General features: G+C 47.4%; 1 protein-coding gene across 1 annotated transcript in view; it reads left to right on the plus strand.

Moving 5' to 3' along the window:
- Positions 1–17,853, plus strand: part of LOC119185043 (sodium-coupled monocarboxylate transporter 2) — a 63,587-nt gene that overhangs the window by 39,753 nt on the left and 5,981 nt on the right. Inside the window, exons 12-14 of the mRNA XM_075875665.1 lie at positions 1,542–1,628; positions 2,186–2,355; positions 12,952–13,052. Of these exons, the coding sequence (XP_075731780.1) occupies positions 1,542–1,628; positions 2,186–2,355; positions 12,952–13,052 (358 nt within the window). The remainder of the gene's footprint in view (positions 1–1,541; positions 1,629–2,185; positions 2,356–12,951; positions 13,053–17,853) is intronic.

Here is a 17,853-nt window from a genome sequence, read left to right on the forward strand (position 1 = left end):
TAACGTTTCGTTATAATGAAAATTCTTCCTGCAAAGCGTATTTCTTACTGCCATTCCATAATGTATCGAGCATATTGAGAGCGCGCTAGGGTTATCAGCGCCACCCAAATAAGTTAAAAATGTCGAGGTGGTGCTGAGTGCCATGCTTTACGTACGCCTGACTGGAATAGCAGCCCTTGACTCTTCAAGGTACATCCACTTGAAATCGTCAGCGAGCTTGATGCCAAAATGCACAGCTGTTTCTAGTTGTTTCCTTAAAGGGTCAGTCAACAGGCATCGACTTTTTTTTACCCCCCCCCCCCCCGAAGCAAGTTCAGAGATTAGTGGCGTAGACCACAACGATCCCGTTTTCACAGCAAGCGGAAGGGCGTTGCGACTGATGTAGTTCGCCTATGACGTCAGTTGCTGTTGTCGTGTCGCGTTATCGAAGTGGTGGTGGTGGGTGGTAGTGATTAGAATGAAGAGGAAAAAGGCACCTAATTTCTGTCTGCCTTCAGGCGACACGGCGCAGTGCCTTATAGGGGTGGGGAGAAGGAGGGATAAAAAGAATAGAAGGAAAGTAGAAGCAGAAGAAGACAGCCAACGAGAGGGAAAAAAAGAAGGAGATAGGAAAGTGGGGATCCGGTCGAAGCAGTCCAAGGGCGGGGTGCCACAATGCGAGAGCTACACGGCGTCAGGAGACCGCGGAGGGCGAACCAGTCGGCGGGAGCTACGCTGAAGTCGGAGATCGCGAGGGCACAACCGTCCAGCTTGAAATCCTGCGAGCGAATCGAAGTGGGCGGAGTCACGACGACGGGCTACGCCTTCCCCTTCATGTGAGGGAGGAGGGTGTCGAGGCCGCGCGAAAATTTGAAACCAGCTGAAACCGATTTTCTAACCCCTGTAGCTTCTTTAAAATAGCACATATTCACAAAATTATTGCGGCAGCATGTTCCCGAAGTAAAAGTGTACATATTTCTCTTCATAACAATTGTAGGACCTTGGAGTTGTTTACTGGCCCTTTAACAAACCAAGCTTTTGTGTACTGGACCACAAAAGCAAATTGAAGAACGCCGTGTATTTTGTAGCACACTTTATAAGTTTACTTATTGAGACTGGTGTAAACCATAATATTCTTTCAAAAGGGACAGGACTACCGAACATTTTAGCAATATGTACCATCAAGTAACTATTTGAAAAAGATAATCAGTTCGTTTAAAATCAATTCGTAATTCAGTCATTGAAAGGTCTCTCACGCATGCATTGCGCACGACTTGGGAGTAATCGAGCTCAACCAGCTAACTTCTTCCATGTGTCGCGAAACACTTTCAAAAAATTATTGGTAGACACCTGGTATGTATACATAACATTATACCTAAAGTATATTAAAAACCCTAAACTTTCTTTTTTCAATACCAGAGGTACAGCATTTATAGATAATGCCCACTCTGATTCGGGCAAGTCGAAACGAAGTTTCCTACTCTTCACTAAGAAAGTAACTCGCCTATCAATTTCGCTATATTTTTTTTACATTGTTTATTCTGTCAACTCCTGCTTCGCAGTTCTTCATCGCCCTCTACGCCGCAGCGTCTGGACCGTTCGCGGGAATAATTATCTTGGCCACCTGTTTCCCGTGGTCGAACGCAAAGGTACGTGGTCGGTTTATTATCAGTATTACTACAACTCTTCCAGAGTTAATGGCCCGATTCCATCTACACATTAATCGAAAGCAGTGAATTTTCGCAGTTGGCCTAATACTGATAAATCTGGTTACCTAGACACTGGCCCGCTGCTATTCATTGATATAAACTATAGTCTAATAAACGACTGGCTGTGTGGTGAACACATTCGCAGTGAAAGTCACCTCTTTTTAAAGATGGCGGTTTTTCTTGGCATACTGTGTTTATATCAAGGTTTTTTTTTTTTTTCGACGAAAGACACACCTGCTGAAAGCCGGTCTATAGAGAGTGCGCGGGGTTACGTCGCGAAATGTTTGTTGGTAATTGCAGCTACAACGGTATCTAAAGCCTGCATAAACGACAGTTCGATTTCAGCTGGATTTATTCAGCCTGATATGGCGAGGTTTCCTCCGTGCTTTCCCGCTCTCGATCGTACATTTTCTTTTAAAATCCTTATTTTATACCGAAAGGCTGACAGATGCGACTTACAGACGCATGCACGTCACTCGTTCGGTCACTGAATGCAGGGCACCGCGAGTGCGGCGCTGGGCGTGTTCCTGCTGCAAATATGGCAGACGGCCGGCCGGTTCGCGTCCAACGCGGAAGCGGTTCGGATGACGTACAGCGTGGACAGCTGTCCCGCCAACACCACTTCCGCGGCCGTCAACGAGACCCTGCCTTACGTGCCCACGGACAGGTAAGAAAGGTGTGCCGCGAATTCGTCCGATAATTAACCGTGGACTGTACTGCAGTGTCCATTTTTACGAAAGGGAACACGCGAGCGCATGGCCTGTGCTCCCACGCGGCGGCCTATACAGCCCACAACCAAAGGGAGCCGACCAATAGTAGCGCTTGCCTATCACGCGACCAGGGCGTATAGTTCCGCAGATTTTTTTTTATTTTGCCTCGCCTACAAGACTATTACGTGACGATCCATTCTAGTCTTTCGTTCCTTCGTAGTGCCGCAATCTAAGCTATATTTCTCTGTTTAAGCAATCAAGTACCGTCAGCAGCCGCTTTTCATCCGTTGGGCATGAAAAAACTGACCATGAGAAAACGGTTAGCCCAGTCATAACACTGCGGCGACAGGTACAAATTTGGTCAACTTATCGACTTCTGTGGCATCGCGCCTTTGGCCAGCACGTGATAGCTGCCAGCGTCTACATAGAGAACATTCATAAGGCAAGATTTGGACGCGTTTGAGGAATAATAAAAAAAAGCCTTAACGGTCATAACTTGCTCGCAGCCACACAATGTACACCTGTACTATTCAGAAAGGCCCTCGCATTCTCTGGAAAGCGAACATGAGTGAGAAATAATCTTGTCCGTGACCAAAAAATCGAGCAAGATACCAATAAAATGAATAATAAAAAATCTCCGGACCGAGTGAGGATGAAACTCAGGTCACCTTCGTGGCAATCACGGTGTACTAATGCACAGCCGTGCTTCTACTCAGAATTACAAAAAAAATAACTTCACCTGCTTGAAATTGCAGTGAAAATAAGTTGCACGCTTTACAAACACACGCCTCCTCTATACGGACGTCACAATACAACACCGTTCACGTTTCATCCGTATTTATTAAGTCTGCATTATGATTGCGCTTGCTGCTATCTATAGATCATCGCTGCAGCGCTGAAATCGGAAAACATGGAGCTACTTGCGGCAGTAAGCATCCATGGCGTTGTTAGTGGCGCGTTTATCAAAGGTAGCGCCTGACAGGTGCATATGATTCAAAAGAATATGCAGATCATAAACAAAGAGTGTGTGCGACATGCACCATAATGCCAATAATAACGCGCACGTGCTGTTCGTACATACATACATACATGCATACATACATACATACATACATACATACATACATACATACATACATACATACATACATACATACATACATACATACATACATACATACATACATACATACATACATACATACATACATACATACATACATACATACATACATACATACATACGTACATACATACATACATACATACATACATACATACATACATACATACATACATACATACATACATACATACATACATGCATACATGCATACATGCATACATGCATACATACATACATACATACAGATACATACATACATACATACATACATGCATGCATGCATGCATGCATGCATGCATGCATACATACATACATGCATGCATGCATACATACATACATGCATGCATGCATACATGCATACATACACGCACGCACGCATGCATACATACATACATACATACATACATACATACATACATACATACATACATACATACATACATACATACATACATACATACATACATACATACATACATACATACATACATACATACATACATACATACATACATGCATACATACATGCATGCATGCATACATACATACATGCATGCATGCATACATACATACATACATGCATGCATACATACATACATGCATGCATGCATACATGCATACATACACGCACGCATGCATGCATACATACATACATACACGCACGCATGCATGCATACATACATGCATACATACATACATGCATGCATGCGTGCATACGTACATACATACGTGCGTACATACATACATACATACATACGTGCATACATACATACATACATACATACATACATACATACATACATACATACATACATACATACAAACACGCATACATACATACGTGCGTACATACATACGTGCGTACATACAAACACGCATACATACATACACGCATACATACATACATACATACATACATACATACATACATACATACATACATACATACATACATACATACATACATACATACATACATACATACATACATACATACATACATACATACATACATACATACATACATACATACATACATACATACATACATACATACATACATACATACATACATACTGTCAGCGGCACTCGAGTTCGCACAGCTGAATTCTCCGGCAGCGTCTCCGTGCTTGCTCGGGAAACGCTGCACTGCGTTAACGTGGACTCCGAGCCCTGAGCGCGTCCACTCGAGGCGGTTGCCCATTGGTTCAACGGACATTCAAAAAACAAAAAAAATTGCCCGCAGCTTCCCTCGAGAGAACACTGAGGAGGATGCGGAGCATATAATTGGTTAACGGGGTGTTAAAGTGCGACTTACTTGGGTCGATGGCTAAATTGGTTAACGTGGTTGTGAAATGGGGTGTTAAATTGCGACTTACTTGGGTCGCTGGCTAAATTGGTTAACGTGGTTGTAGGAGGGGTGTTAAATGAGTGAACACGTACGACACGTATGCGAAAGGGCGGTGTTTATTTATTGCGACGAACTTTGAGCACGATGGCTTTTTGGTCGGTAAAGTGAAGAGTGAGTGGATCGGGTTGCAGCGGTCGTAGGTCGAAATTTGCAAAGACGTGGTCGATGCAGGTTCCGCGAATGGTGGTCGGCTGGTGGTGTTTGCAGTCGTCGTGCGTTGCGCGTTTCAGCGAGTGTCGCGACGCCATGTATTCGACTATCCAATCGTCCTCTCGTCGGCATCTCGTCGGCCTCTCGTCGCCGACGCTCGCACTCGGCTTCCCGTTTTCGAAAGTCCGGGTCCTCTTGTCGACGCTTACGTTTCAAAGCGGCCGAATTCGGTGCTGCTGCTGGACGCTGACGTCTCTCAGCGGCTTCACGTTCTCTAAGTTGAGCATCTTCCGCTGGACGCCGACGTTTACGTTCGGCGTCGCGAGCTCTTCTCCGCGCTGCCTTGTCTTCGGACGACGACTTGGTTGCGGTTCCGCCAACACTTTGGCCGGCGCTGGTCGAAGGGACGTCGATCATTGCGACCTCGGACGTCGACGCGCAGTACAAACCAACCGACGAGCGGCAACTGAGCGAGCGAGCACCGACCTTGAGTATATATACAGCGCGACGGCGCATGCACTGTCAGCTGTCGAATGTTCGAGAAGGGGGAGAAGCGCAACGGCGCATGCGCGCGCGTCAGCTGCCGATGTTCTCGAAGCGCGACGGCGCATGCGCGCGCGTCAGCTGCCGATGTTCTCGAAGCGTGACGGCGCATGCGCGCTACATTATACAGCTAGCGAATGTTCGTGAATAGGAGAAGCGCACGCGGTGTGTAGAGGAGGAAGGGTGCACAGATGGTGGAGGAGTGAAGCGCGCGCGGTGTGTAGAGGAGGAAGGGATGCACAGATGATGGAAGGAGGAGGAGGAAGCTTGCGGACGGCGCCGCACTACAAGCCTCGAGTATTAGATGCTCCGCATCTAAAAGTGAGCCTTCGAGCCGGGACCGCATAGCAACGCATCGCCAGAGAGAGGAGAACGAGCCGAGATTCGAGCCGGGACCGCCGAGCAACGCACCGGAGAGCGAGCCGAGACGCGAGTGGCGTCGGACGTATCCGATCGAGCTCCTGCACCGAGTCCAGTTTCCTTATACATGTAACCACTGCCGATTCACCTGTAACTTAGCACAATACAGTTTTCCTTAAAATTTGAACCTCGCCTTGACCTCGCCTTGACTACATTCATTCGGACATCGCTGACATGGCGCAGCCGACAGGATGTGAATCGACCGAGCTGCATGCGGAGGAGGAAACGACGCCACGAGAAGGAGCGACGCCGCACCGTACATCGTCTCGGGACTCCGAAACGACCATCGTCGAAAGCGTGTTCACGACCCTCGACCACAGCACGATGGCCAATGCAACGAAAAAGCAACTCGTCGACGAGCTGAGAGCACGAGGTCTACGGTGCTCCGGACGAAAGGACGAGCTCATCGCAAGAATCATCCGCGACAACATCACTCGCCAAGCCCTAGAGCCGACGGACTCGTCAACGAAGGACCAGGCTGCCTACGACGACGACAGGCAGGCGCACCTGGAGACACTGTCCGCCGACAACGCGAGGCTTTGCGCTCAACTGAGCAGCCTGCGAGCCCAGCTTAACCGTGCGACCACGAGTGAACGTGAGACATTGCACGAAGCCCATCAGAACGCTTCACTGCCAACGGAACGGGTGACGACTCCAACCCTCGGGCTGCACCATTCCGTCCCTGCTGACATAACGATGTCCTCGCGTTCGACGCGGCCACCGTCACTGAACGACGGCACCAACCAAGACGCGGCACGCCCCACAGCGCCGACCGTTTCAACGCACGAGGGAGAACCTTCCATGGCCCAGATCCTCGCCGCGCTCGTGAACACACAAGCCCTGCTCGCCAACACGCTGTCGAGAGGTCCACTGACGACGAGCCCGATCCAGATTCATTCCACAAGAGACACGTCATCCTCAATCCCCTTGTTCGATGGGACGCCGCAACAAAGTGCTCACAAATGGATTACGCAAGTGGAGAGAATCGCAGCGCTCGCCCACTGGACTCCATCGCTGACGTTGGTGACAGCAGCAAGCCGCTTGACGGGATCTGCCAAGGATTGGCACAGCGCCTACGGCTCACAGTATGACACCTAGGAGCAATGGAAGGAAGCGCTCATTCTCCGACTCAAACGAAAGCTGACAATGCAGGAGTTCCTCGAACTGCAGACGAAGCGACGCCTTCAGAGCCACGAGACCATGGTCGAGTACATGTACTCGAAGAACGCCATTCTGAACAAGGCGCCGTACCGTTTAGCAGAGGAAGAACGTATTTCCCTCGTTCTCAGCGGCATCGAGGACGACACATGGGCCAACCCACTCGCAGCGCAGCTGTGTGGCACAGTAACCGAACTCATTGACAGAGCGGCTTCGCTCGACGCGAGGCGTCGCACGACCGTGTGTGCCGAGAACGACAAGAAACCGTCATCGTCTATAGCAAGCCGTGGTCAGGGTTCGAACCAGCGGGTGCCAGCCAGCAGCTCTGCCAACTTGCCGAAGGCCAACCCGCGCAGCGATTTCTCGGGAGCTCCACACCCGCGGCCCATCTCTGCTCGTTCGTGCTGCGGCGACATCGGTCACCTGTCCCGTGATTGCAGAAAGCCGAAAACGCCAGCAACGATCAGAGCGGACGAGAAACGAGCGAAGAGGGACAATAGCAGCCACGAAACAGGGACTACGTCACCTAGGCAAGCGAACTGTTTTTTGCATTCGACGGGCGGCACATTACCAATAGTGTCCCAACAACCGCGGACGGGCGGCACATTACCAACAACCGACCCGTCCGCGTGTGCATTGACAGTGGCGCCAACTTATCCATCATTAGTGCCAATGCCTTGACGGACGACATTCCCACGCACGCATGGGTATCGCGCGAGAACATTGAAGTTCTCAACCGCAGCATATGCCCAACTCTCGCTGCAACACTTGATGTGACACTGGGCACCACGAATGTGCGACTCGAAGACGTCGTGGTAACGGAACTGCCCAGCGGCATCGACCTGATTCTGGGATCAGACTGGCGACGAGTCGCGAACGTCGACGTAACGTTTCACACGTCAAACGATGTGACTATCGTTCCAGTCGAGCCCTCCAGAAAATTTTCATCGTCCGAAGTGCCACCCCCGAAACAAGGCACACCACACCGCACCGGGGAAACGCTTATTGCGACGTTCTGCCGGCAATCGGACGAGAATGTTTCCAAAGACGAAGGGTACGTGCGCCTCAACACGAAATGTCCCGCACCCGACGAAGATTTCACGAGTCTAGTCGACGACGCCACACGGAAGATAACGAAGGATGCCACCGAGGCAGAGTGGGAACAACTTCACGCAATTCTGTTAAGGCATCACCAAGCGTTCACTTCCAAAGGCGACACTTTGGGCGTGTGTCCTCACACCGAGCACATCATCGAACTCAGAGACCTGATCCAGCGAAAGTACTGGTGGCCATCGATGAGAAAGGACATACGCGAGTATGTTGACTCCTGCCACACGTGCCAGACTATCAACGCCCGCACGACACGGAATGAAGGTTGCCTCATCACACGCGATATTCCTACTGAGCCAAATGCGGTGATATCTCGTGATATCTCTGGATCACATGGGTCCGCTAAACGAGAAAGGAGACCACATCCTCGTGTGTATCGACCACGCCACGAGATACATGGACGCCGTGACCGTACCGAGCACTTCGTCGACGCACTACCTTGACTTCATGACAAACCGGTGGTGGATTCCGCGATTTGGAGTCCCCAACGTCATTATTACGGACCAAGCCAAGGGATTCGTGAACAAGAAAACCAACCAATTCCATCACAGACTGGAAATTGCTCATCAGAACTCCCCACCGTACTGGCCACAATCAAACGGACTGATCAAGCGAATGGTAGGAACATTGAAACTGGTGCTACGCAAAATGCTAAACAACAAGGACAAATGGCGGAAGGAACTACCCCGAGCAACGCTAGCAATCAACGCCACGAATCATCGTCACAGTGGCCACAGCCCATTTCGACTCATGCACGGCTACGACCCAAAACTGCCAGGACAGCTCAACCTCGCCTCAGTCGAGGGAGACATCGCCGAGTCTCATAGACTACATGACTTGGCAAGGGGACGTGCGGAGACAAGAGAGAGGCTACTGCAGAGTCAGCGCAAAACAACGGTCCGATACGACAAAAAGCGGCGAACTCCGAGGTTCATAACGGGGGACCTCGTCCTGCTTGAGTTGAGCGCTCGAGGCACATTAGACCCTCGCTATGAAGGTCCGTTCGAGATAACGGCCCACGTCGGAGGAAACAGGGCCGAGATCCAAAGAGTACCCCACACACCGGGCATGATCAACCAAAAAATCGTCAACGTGGAGCAGCTTCGTAGATATAAAGAGCCGCTCCTAGAAGTTACGGAACCATCGCCATCTAACGACACGCACGCCTGAGGACAGGCGCAATTTTAGGGAGGGCCGTGTCAGCGGCACTCGAGTTCGCACAGCTGAATTCGCCGGCAGCGTTTCATTCTCCGGCAGCGCCTCCTTCTCCGGCAGCGTCTCCGTGCTTGCTCGGGAAACGCTGCACTGCGTTAACGTGGACTCCGAGCCCTGAGCGCGTCCACTCGACGCGGTTGCCCATTGGTTCAACGGACATTCAAAAAACAAAAAGTGAGCCTTCGAGCCGGGACCGCATCGCCAGAGAGAGGAGAACGAGCCGAGATTCGAGCCGGGACCGCAGAGCAACGCACCGCAGAGCGAGCCGAGACGCGAGTGGCGTCGGACGTACCCGATCGAGCTCCTGCACCGAGTCCAGTTTCCTTATACATGTAACCACTGCCGATTCACCTGTAACTTAGCACAATACAGTTTTCCTTAAAATTTGAACCTCGCCTTGACTACATTCATTCGGACATCGCTGACACATACATACATACATACATACATACATACATACATACATACATACATACATACATACATACATACATACATACATACATACATACATACATACATACATACATACATACATACGTACGTACGTACATACATACATACATACATACATACATACATACATACATAAAACGGCAGTATGGCATTCGTCTGCTGGCCCCAAGGCCATGGCATCGAATCCCGGATGCGCCAGCCGCATTTCAATCGAGGGATAACGTTATAGAGGCCCGTGGGCTTACAATCTATAAGCCAGTTAAAAAAGCGCACATTGTCGCAATTTCCAGAGCCCTATACGCCAAACAATGTCTCCCGTAATCACACCGTGTTTCTGGGACGCAGAACCACAGCTTTCATTATTGCTATTTCATTATTGATATTGACCAATGGTCGTGTAATGTAAGTGAAGAGGGCACGCCAGGTCGCCACCGCTCGCCGCTCAACAAATTGCACTGAGTGTTTTCCTCGCAAATGTGACCTCGCCAATAGAAAAAAAAAACTGCATGATTGGTATAAGTGGTGACAGCAGCCCTGCAGGCTCGCCATACGAACGCAAGGTCTTCGCTATAAAAGCAAACAACTACACCTCGTGCACAGCCTTGGCATTGTTCGCTCCCGCAGGGGTAAAAACCGTCGCGAAAGCTACAGTACAAGAAGACTGCATTAAAGAAAAAACAACGACGAATAACACGCTCGCGGGGAACTGATTACGAACGCCCCAAGGACGCACCTAAGAAAAGCGTTTCTGCGCGCTCTTCGACTATACAACCTCGTGATCACCGGAGACCGATAATGACTCCATTCTCGCTGTTTTGTCCGTACCTGCGCGTATACAGTGGATGACGATCTCCAGTGAGCGCGGTTAGCGGTGCCCCGACAATTTTGGATGATTAGTGGCTGACGACAGTCTCATTATTCGCACGACCGCGTATGTATATACAGACGGACAAGCTCTGCCCTGGAGCTAAAGACTCTGTGGCGCGAGACAACTATCGGGGTGTATTCGAGCGTGGAATGCATATGGTTGATATCGTCATTGCGATTAAAGAACCCCAGGTGGTCGAAATTTCTGCAGCCCTCCACTATACGGCGTCTCTCATAATCATGTGGTGGTTTTGGGACGTTAAAAACTCACCTACCATATCATATTTATTGCGTGTCTGTGTGCATACTTATGTGTGCGTATGTGCTTGTTTGCGTGTCTGCGTGTGTGTGTGTGTGTGTGTGTGTGTGTGTGTGTGTGTGTGTGTGTGTGTGTGTGTGTGTGTGTGTGTGTGTGTGTGTGTGTGTGTGTGTGTGTGTGTGTGTGTGTGTGTGTGTGTGTGTGTGTGTGTGTGTGTGTGTGTGTGTGTGTGTGTGTGTGTGTGTGTGTGTGTGTGTGTGTGTGTGTGTGTGTGTGTGTGTGTGTGTGTGTGTGTGTGTGTGTGTGTGTGTGTGTGTGTGTTCATCGAAAACCCGGTAGAGTATCACGATATGGTGACGATAGTATCACGCTGCCACTTCCAGTTGGCCGTATATGACACGCGCTGAGATCAACGAAGGACGCAAGCTTATATGCGTCTGGCGTTTGAATGCCCCCGTAAACTTTACCAAGGGTGACGAAAGATGTGTCGAGGACGACCCTGGCAGTCATTAAGCTGCAGCGGTGCGACATCGTGTAAGCAACAGTCTAAGAAAACGGCACGAGAAGTCAGGCCTGAAAAAAAACAACAAAGCATGGCGATGACCGACATCTTGTCTCAACTTCTTCACCGTTTCATTTTCCGTCCATGTTTTTATTATTATTCGCTCAGATTCCCACCGCCAAGTAACAGTAGGCAGACCGCCGCCAGGAGGCAGCTGCAGACAAACATCTTTCCTAACCCAGTCCGTTTAAAACTGATATATCTGGACAAACATCAGGAAGTGTGCAAATTGTGCCACGGAAAGGATCAGCAACACTCATACACATGTTGTGTGGGTGTAGTATTGTTGTCAGAACGATGGTAGTTACTCCGGAGACCCTGTCGTCTATGTTGGCCGCCGCTCTGCGCAGCTCAGACCTCGGCGTCGAAACGTGGGCAGTTCAGCAAGCCCGTAGGGCGGCGCTGAGGCAAGGTCTTGACGTTGCCCCGCGACAAACCTAAACACGTGTCGCATTAAACATTGCTGGGGGTTTAATGAGGTTGAATCCACCCATCCATCCATGCTGTTTTCGGGGCTTGTCTATTGGTGTGTGCCGGAACCATGATGACGGTGACACTGACGACGATGACGATGATGATCGCGGACAAAGGCAAGCTTGTGCAGTATATGACGTCGCTATCTGCCCTACGATGTATTTCGTATGACTTGTAACGACCAACAACCACCAAGGAAACGTGCCCAAACCTCGTCTTTGCCAACTTCAGACTAGATCCGGTACCACAAAGGAGTAATAATGAAGGTAGAACGAAAGTCCCAACTCCACGAAACATGCAAATTATGACAAATAAGAATTTCGTATGAAAGTACACGGCTTTGTCACTCGTTTTTACTTCGTCACTCACATTTTGACCCTGAGCCGGCATAGTTCGCTAAAATGGTACTCGCGACCAGGGAAAAGGAGGGGTCTCTTGAGAGGAGAGAATGCGACGTTAAGAAAGTATGAAATAAATAAGTAAATAAAACGTACAGGACAAAACAAGTTTCCTTGGCAAGAGAGAGTATGAACCAGCACCTCTTATACGCTTGAAGAGGTGTCATTTAAATCCGAGCACTGTCCAGTCTAAACCTCCTTTGTCCAGTCCTACTCGCTGAACAAGTGTCACAACCACACAGCTATACACCCACGCTTGCACAACGTAAACTCATGGGAAGCGTATGAACGCGTAGCCAATCGAGAGCAGCCATTTCGAGAGTAGCGAATCGCTGGCTTCCGAACACGTGTTCTTACATAGCTCTGTGTCTTCGTTGTGTTTACCTAATGTCGTCTCTGTGCAGCCCCGACGTGTTTGCTCTGTACCGCCTGTCGGCCTACTGGTGTTGCCTGTTCGCCACGTTACTCACCGTGGGCATAGGACTGGCCCTTAGCATCCTGACAGGTAAGTATACCATGCCCTCCATTTTTCGCAAGTCGTCATTTGATGCGTTTTTTTTTCTTTCCACCACAGCGTTTCATACTAAACCTACAAAACACAAATCCTTACAATGTCAAAGAGACAAATGTGTAAATCAGTGGGCTACGCAGCTTGCACAGGAAGTAAACAAGTGCCTAACAGACGGTTGGATGGTTGGTAGTTGGCATCATTGTTAGTATTTTGTATAACAAGTACCAACAGCGGCACAAATTGACCTGAAGTCAACTACTATAACTCCTTTAAAGGGACCGACAACTGACTTTTTTCGATCCAGATATTTTTTCATGCGCAACAGAAAGCTTGCCTTTCGTAGGGATCGTAGCTGCAGTAGTTTATTTTTACTTCAGTTTATTGCAGTTGTTAGTACAGAAAAAGGAACAGTATACAAAGTATATATACAGGAGGAGGTCCGAAAGCACAAGGCTGAAGGGGGACCTCCTGTTCAAAATGGGATTACAAAATTTACTCAATTAGCAGTAGCAGTGAAAACAGAGAGAAGAGTAAATTGATAAAACCAACACTAACTATGAAACAAGTAGAAAGAAGAGTGGAATAAACAATATAACAAGATAAAAACATGTAGTAGTTTATCAAGTACGAATACAATTGTTTTTTAAATGTGCCAATAGTCGAGCATTGCTTGATGTGAGATGGCAATGAATTTCATAATGATAATGCTGAGAAATATGCATTGTGGCGACCAAAATTAGTGCGGATAGTAGGTAGTAGAAAATTTCCATTTGAAGCGAATCTAGTACGGTTTAAGTTAGACAAAGCATTAGGATAAAAGACGCTTGATGGGACAAGATGGTGCAAGGACTAGTTAATCCCGAGAGCGCGTAGTTATTTTATAAGCAGTATTTTTTTATCTGGACGGCTCTGAACACGGTAGTGCTTTTCATCCGGTAACGTTGAGTATTGATAGCGATGCCGGTAGCCTTTCTGGTGGCTTATGCATGCTGTCGTTGTTCTTATTTCGCAGGATTTCCTGTAACTATGCTTAACCACGTCTATTCTGTGCTTTACAACTATTTTTTGAAAATAACAAGCCGTTACAATGAGACGGTGTGGCTCTATAGAGTTTCCCTGCATTTGTACCACGTCACCAAGCCAAGTAATCGAAAATGGAACTGCGCACATGTTACGCAAAGGCAGCGCCACTTCAATGTGTGCTACTTACGCGAGCTTACACGTGTACTTTTATAAAATATTATCTTTCAATTGCTATAAAGAGTCAAAAAATATTTCAGTACTAATCAGTAAATTGTTGACAATGTACATTAACGCATGGTCACGTGACAGGGCATTCATGATAGTTTGTTTTTGCCACTAGACTCCACAGGTCATTTTTCGCAATTTGTAATGAAGAAATAAAAATAAAAAAACATTTCTCACGATAAAAACTGGGTTGGTTTGAGTCACTATAAGGGACAATCTTTCCATCCGTGCAGTCATCTCATTTCATGTTCTGGGCAGTTGTCCGTCCCTTTAAACATAACACGCCGTAGATGACAAAAATGCCTCTGAAAATTATAGGCGCGCCTACCTCAGCGTCGACCAGCCTCTGATTCATTTTATTCCTGTCCATAAGAGAGAGATAAGTGAACCTAGCAGACCCCCCCCCCCCCCCTTCTTACGGAGAGTCCTGACGCAGCGCCTATATATAGCAGTACAACTTATTTTCGTAATGCAGGGAATGCTACACACGGTGACAACTTTTCTTGGCATTGGAGCGAAGGCTACCGAGCCAAATCACGGGCATCCTACCTTCAGTGAATGTAGTTCAACGACAGTGCAAATATGTTCACCGTGAAATATAGAAGTTCCCCCTTTATTTTCTACGTGGAGTTATTTGAGACAGGACGCAGTACCCACCATTCGTATTTATTTCGATTCATTCGTTGTGACTTCATGTTTTTGAGCACGCAAGAAGGTCCCGCCTTTTTACGTGCACCCCAAACGCTAAGCGGCGTCTGCGTCTACATGAAACGCTGATGGTGCGCCCCCCGTCACTTTCCATAGACGCTTTCAAGGCCGCAAGCGTAGTACCAAAAAAAAAAAAAAAAAACTTCCGGTCACCTCACTTACCCACTCCCAACGTCGACGCTGAAAGCACGTTTTCAATTTCTTTTCAGGCGTTAAGAAACTCTTTCTTTCGTTTTTCACATAAAAGAAACAAGAAAATGTTTTGTACGTTTTGTGTAGCTCAAAAGAACATTTGTTTCAACATATTTTGCCAAATAAAGGAAGAAAACGGTATATAAAATCAGCGGGATATCTTCTAAAGCTCTTGTGATCCACCAATGCTATTAAAGCACATCGGTGAACAAAACCAGAAGTCATCAAGGGGCTGTGTTTATAAACCTTGAAAGGGTCTATAGCATTACGAGATGCACGCCAAAACGGACTAATTCGCGTAGTGCTACATGTACACAAGCTCCGCCTGCGTAGCTTTCCCTTCAGTGCCAAGAAAAGTTGTCGCCGAGTATATGTAGAGCCGACTCCCGTGTATCCTTTCGCTAAAGAATGCATTCCCACAAACATGTCCTTTTCAACGTGAGTTGAGAAAAGTACATGCTTTCATTTTTTGCGCGTATACCTCGTAAACGCAGGACGCAGCTCACGCCAGTAAGATATTATTCGTGTAGTTGTTTCAATCCATTCGTTCTCACTTCACACTTTTGAACGCGCGAGAAAGCCACGCCTTTTACGCGCACCCCGAACACCAAGCGGCGTCTGCGACGCTGAAAGAAACGCCGACCACGCACAGCCATCACTTTCCACAACGGTGCGGAACGCGTGACACAGCGGACTATTTCGCGCAGCGGTATACATGTGTAGAAGCTCCGCCCCTGTGGCTTTTCCCTTCGTTACCAAGGAAAGTTGTCCGCGAGTATGGCACAAGTTTGCATGATAATTACGCTCTCGTATACACCAGGATGCTGCATTGCAACTGCGTTTATACAAACTAAAGGTAGTCCATAAAAAAACAGCAGCTCTCACGTACCCAAGAATGGACGTTATGCGAAGCATGTGCATGAAAGGTGACCGTGTTGCAATTTTTATTATTTTGAACGAGACGTCGTGAAATGACGCTAAGTATATGTACAAATGTTGAACGCACAGACATATGTTGAAGAGTTGCTGTAGTTTATATAAGCAGTTGTTTGCACTTGCCCATCGATGTCAACTGGAACACCAAAAGCTGAGGTATTAGCACACCAAAAGCTGACATGAAGCGCTGATGCTCTCGAAGATGCTAACCCGGAGACACTGCTACATAAATCAACTTCAGCGCATGGCACCCAACCACAATTGACGTTAACCCGACGTAATAGCTGTATCAAAGGAGTACATATGTAATATTTATAAAATTGGGTAGGCAGTACTGCAACCACTATTGACGTTTCACGAAGTTAGCGTCTATTTGTAAAGTAGTTCCGAGACATGGCGTATAGTTCTGTGGTAGAATGCTTGACTGCCACGCAGAATGCCTGGGTTCGATTCCTGCTGAAACACTGAAATTCGTTATGTGCTTTCGTCGAAGAGTCAACGCTGCCTATGTACGGTTTTTCTTAACATGCACTGACATTTATTCTATGCCTTCGTTGAGTCGACACTACCAATGTCGGGTATTGTTTAACGCTCACGCGTTAAAATTACCCATGTGTGTGTTCTCGTCGTTCCTGGGTAGATACCAAGTGTCAATCATTTGTGGTACATACCTGCATACCAGCGACCCATACCCGCCCGTGGGTATGTGCCGCTGTCTGGCGAAAAGTGTTTGACGACGTACGCGACGGGAAGGTGACTATATTCATGTTCTGACCAGCGCGTCATACATGTCAAGCCATCTAACCCTCTCATGCTGATTTTGGTTCACGCCAAGGTAAGGGGGTGACCACGAGAGCACCCAAACGTAAGCGGATAGATAGATAGATAGATAGATAGATAGATAGATAGATAGATAGATAGATAGATAGATAGATAGATAGATAGATAGATAGATAGATAGATAGATAGATAGATAGATACGCTCAAAATCTCCGAAGTTCGCTAAGAAATGCTTCGCATTTAATAGAAAGCTTTTAAACTATGGGACACGAGAGTGGTGTGCTTAGCGCTTGCATATATACATGCAAACTATTTAGGTGCCAGTGAAACCAAGCACGCGTTTCGTTATTAAGTATGCGCATGCCATATACTGGCGTCTTCTCATTTTAAAATAGAGTCCTAAAGCTTGTTTAGCTTTCAAGCTTTTGTTTATTTTTACTAAACTTCACACTTTTTCTTTCATTAATGTGCTGCAATCACCCTTTGTGTTGGCTTTTCAAATTTCACTAACGTGCGGCAACGCTGATATTGTTGTGATGTATGCTTTTGCGCTAACGCCTTGCGCTACATGTTCACTCGTAATTTCATTATGTCTTCTGGCCTATAAAGAATTCTTCAATGATTAAATAAGGGAAATTCTCTAACGACAAAAAATTTCCGCCCAAGATTACTTTTTCCTCGTACGTGTGTAGGCTCATATGCCAGCTTTCGTCGAGGAACAATATTCAAAATAGTTTTCCCACGTTCATATGCACAGGCCATTGTGTCGTGTGCAAACAGGCGCGATATTTCACAGACCTTCCGTTTTCAACACAAAAGCTGACCGGACAATTAAGACATATTGGTCGACCACGGTTTAGCAGCAAACAAAAAGAACGAAGATTTTTTCAGCAGCTTTAATCTACAAGTATTCATATATAATTGCAAAAAT

The sequence above is a fragment of the Rhipicephalus microplus genome, chromosome 10, assembly GCF_043290135.1.
Source record: "Rhipicephalus microplus isolate Deutch F79 chromosome 10, USDA_Rmic, whole genome shotgun sequence".
Lineage (NCBI taxonomy): Eukaryota > Metazoa > Arthropoda > Arachnida > Ixodida > Ixodidae > Rhipicephalus > Rhipicephalus microplus.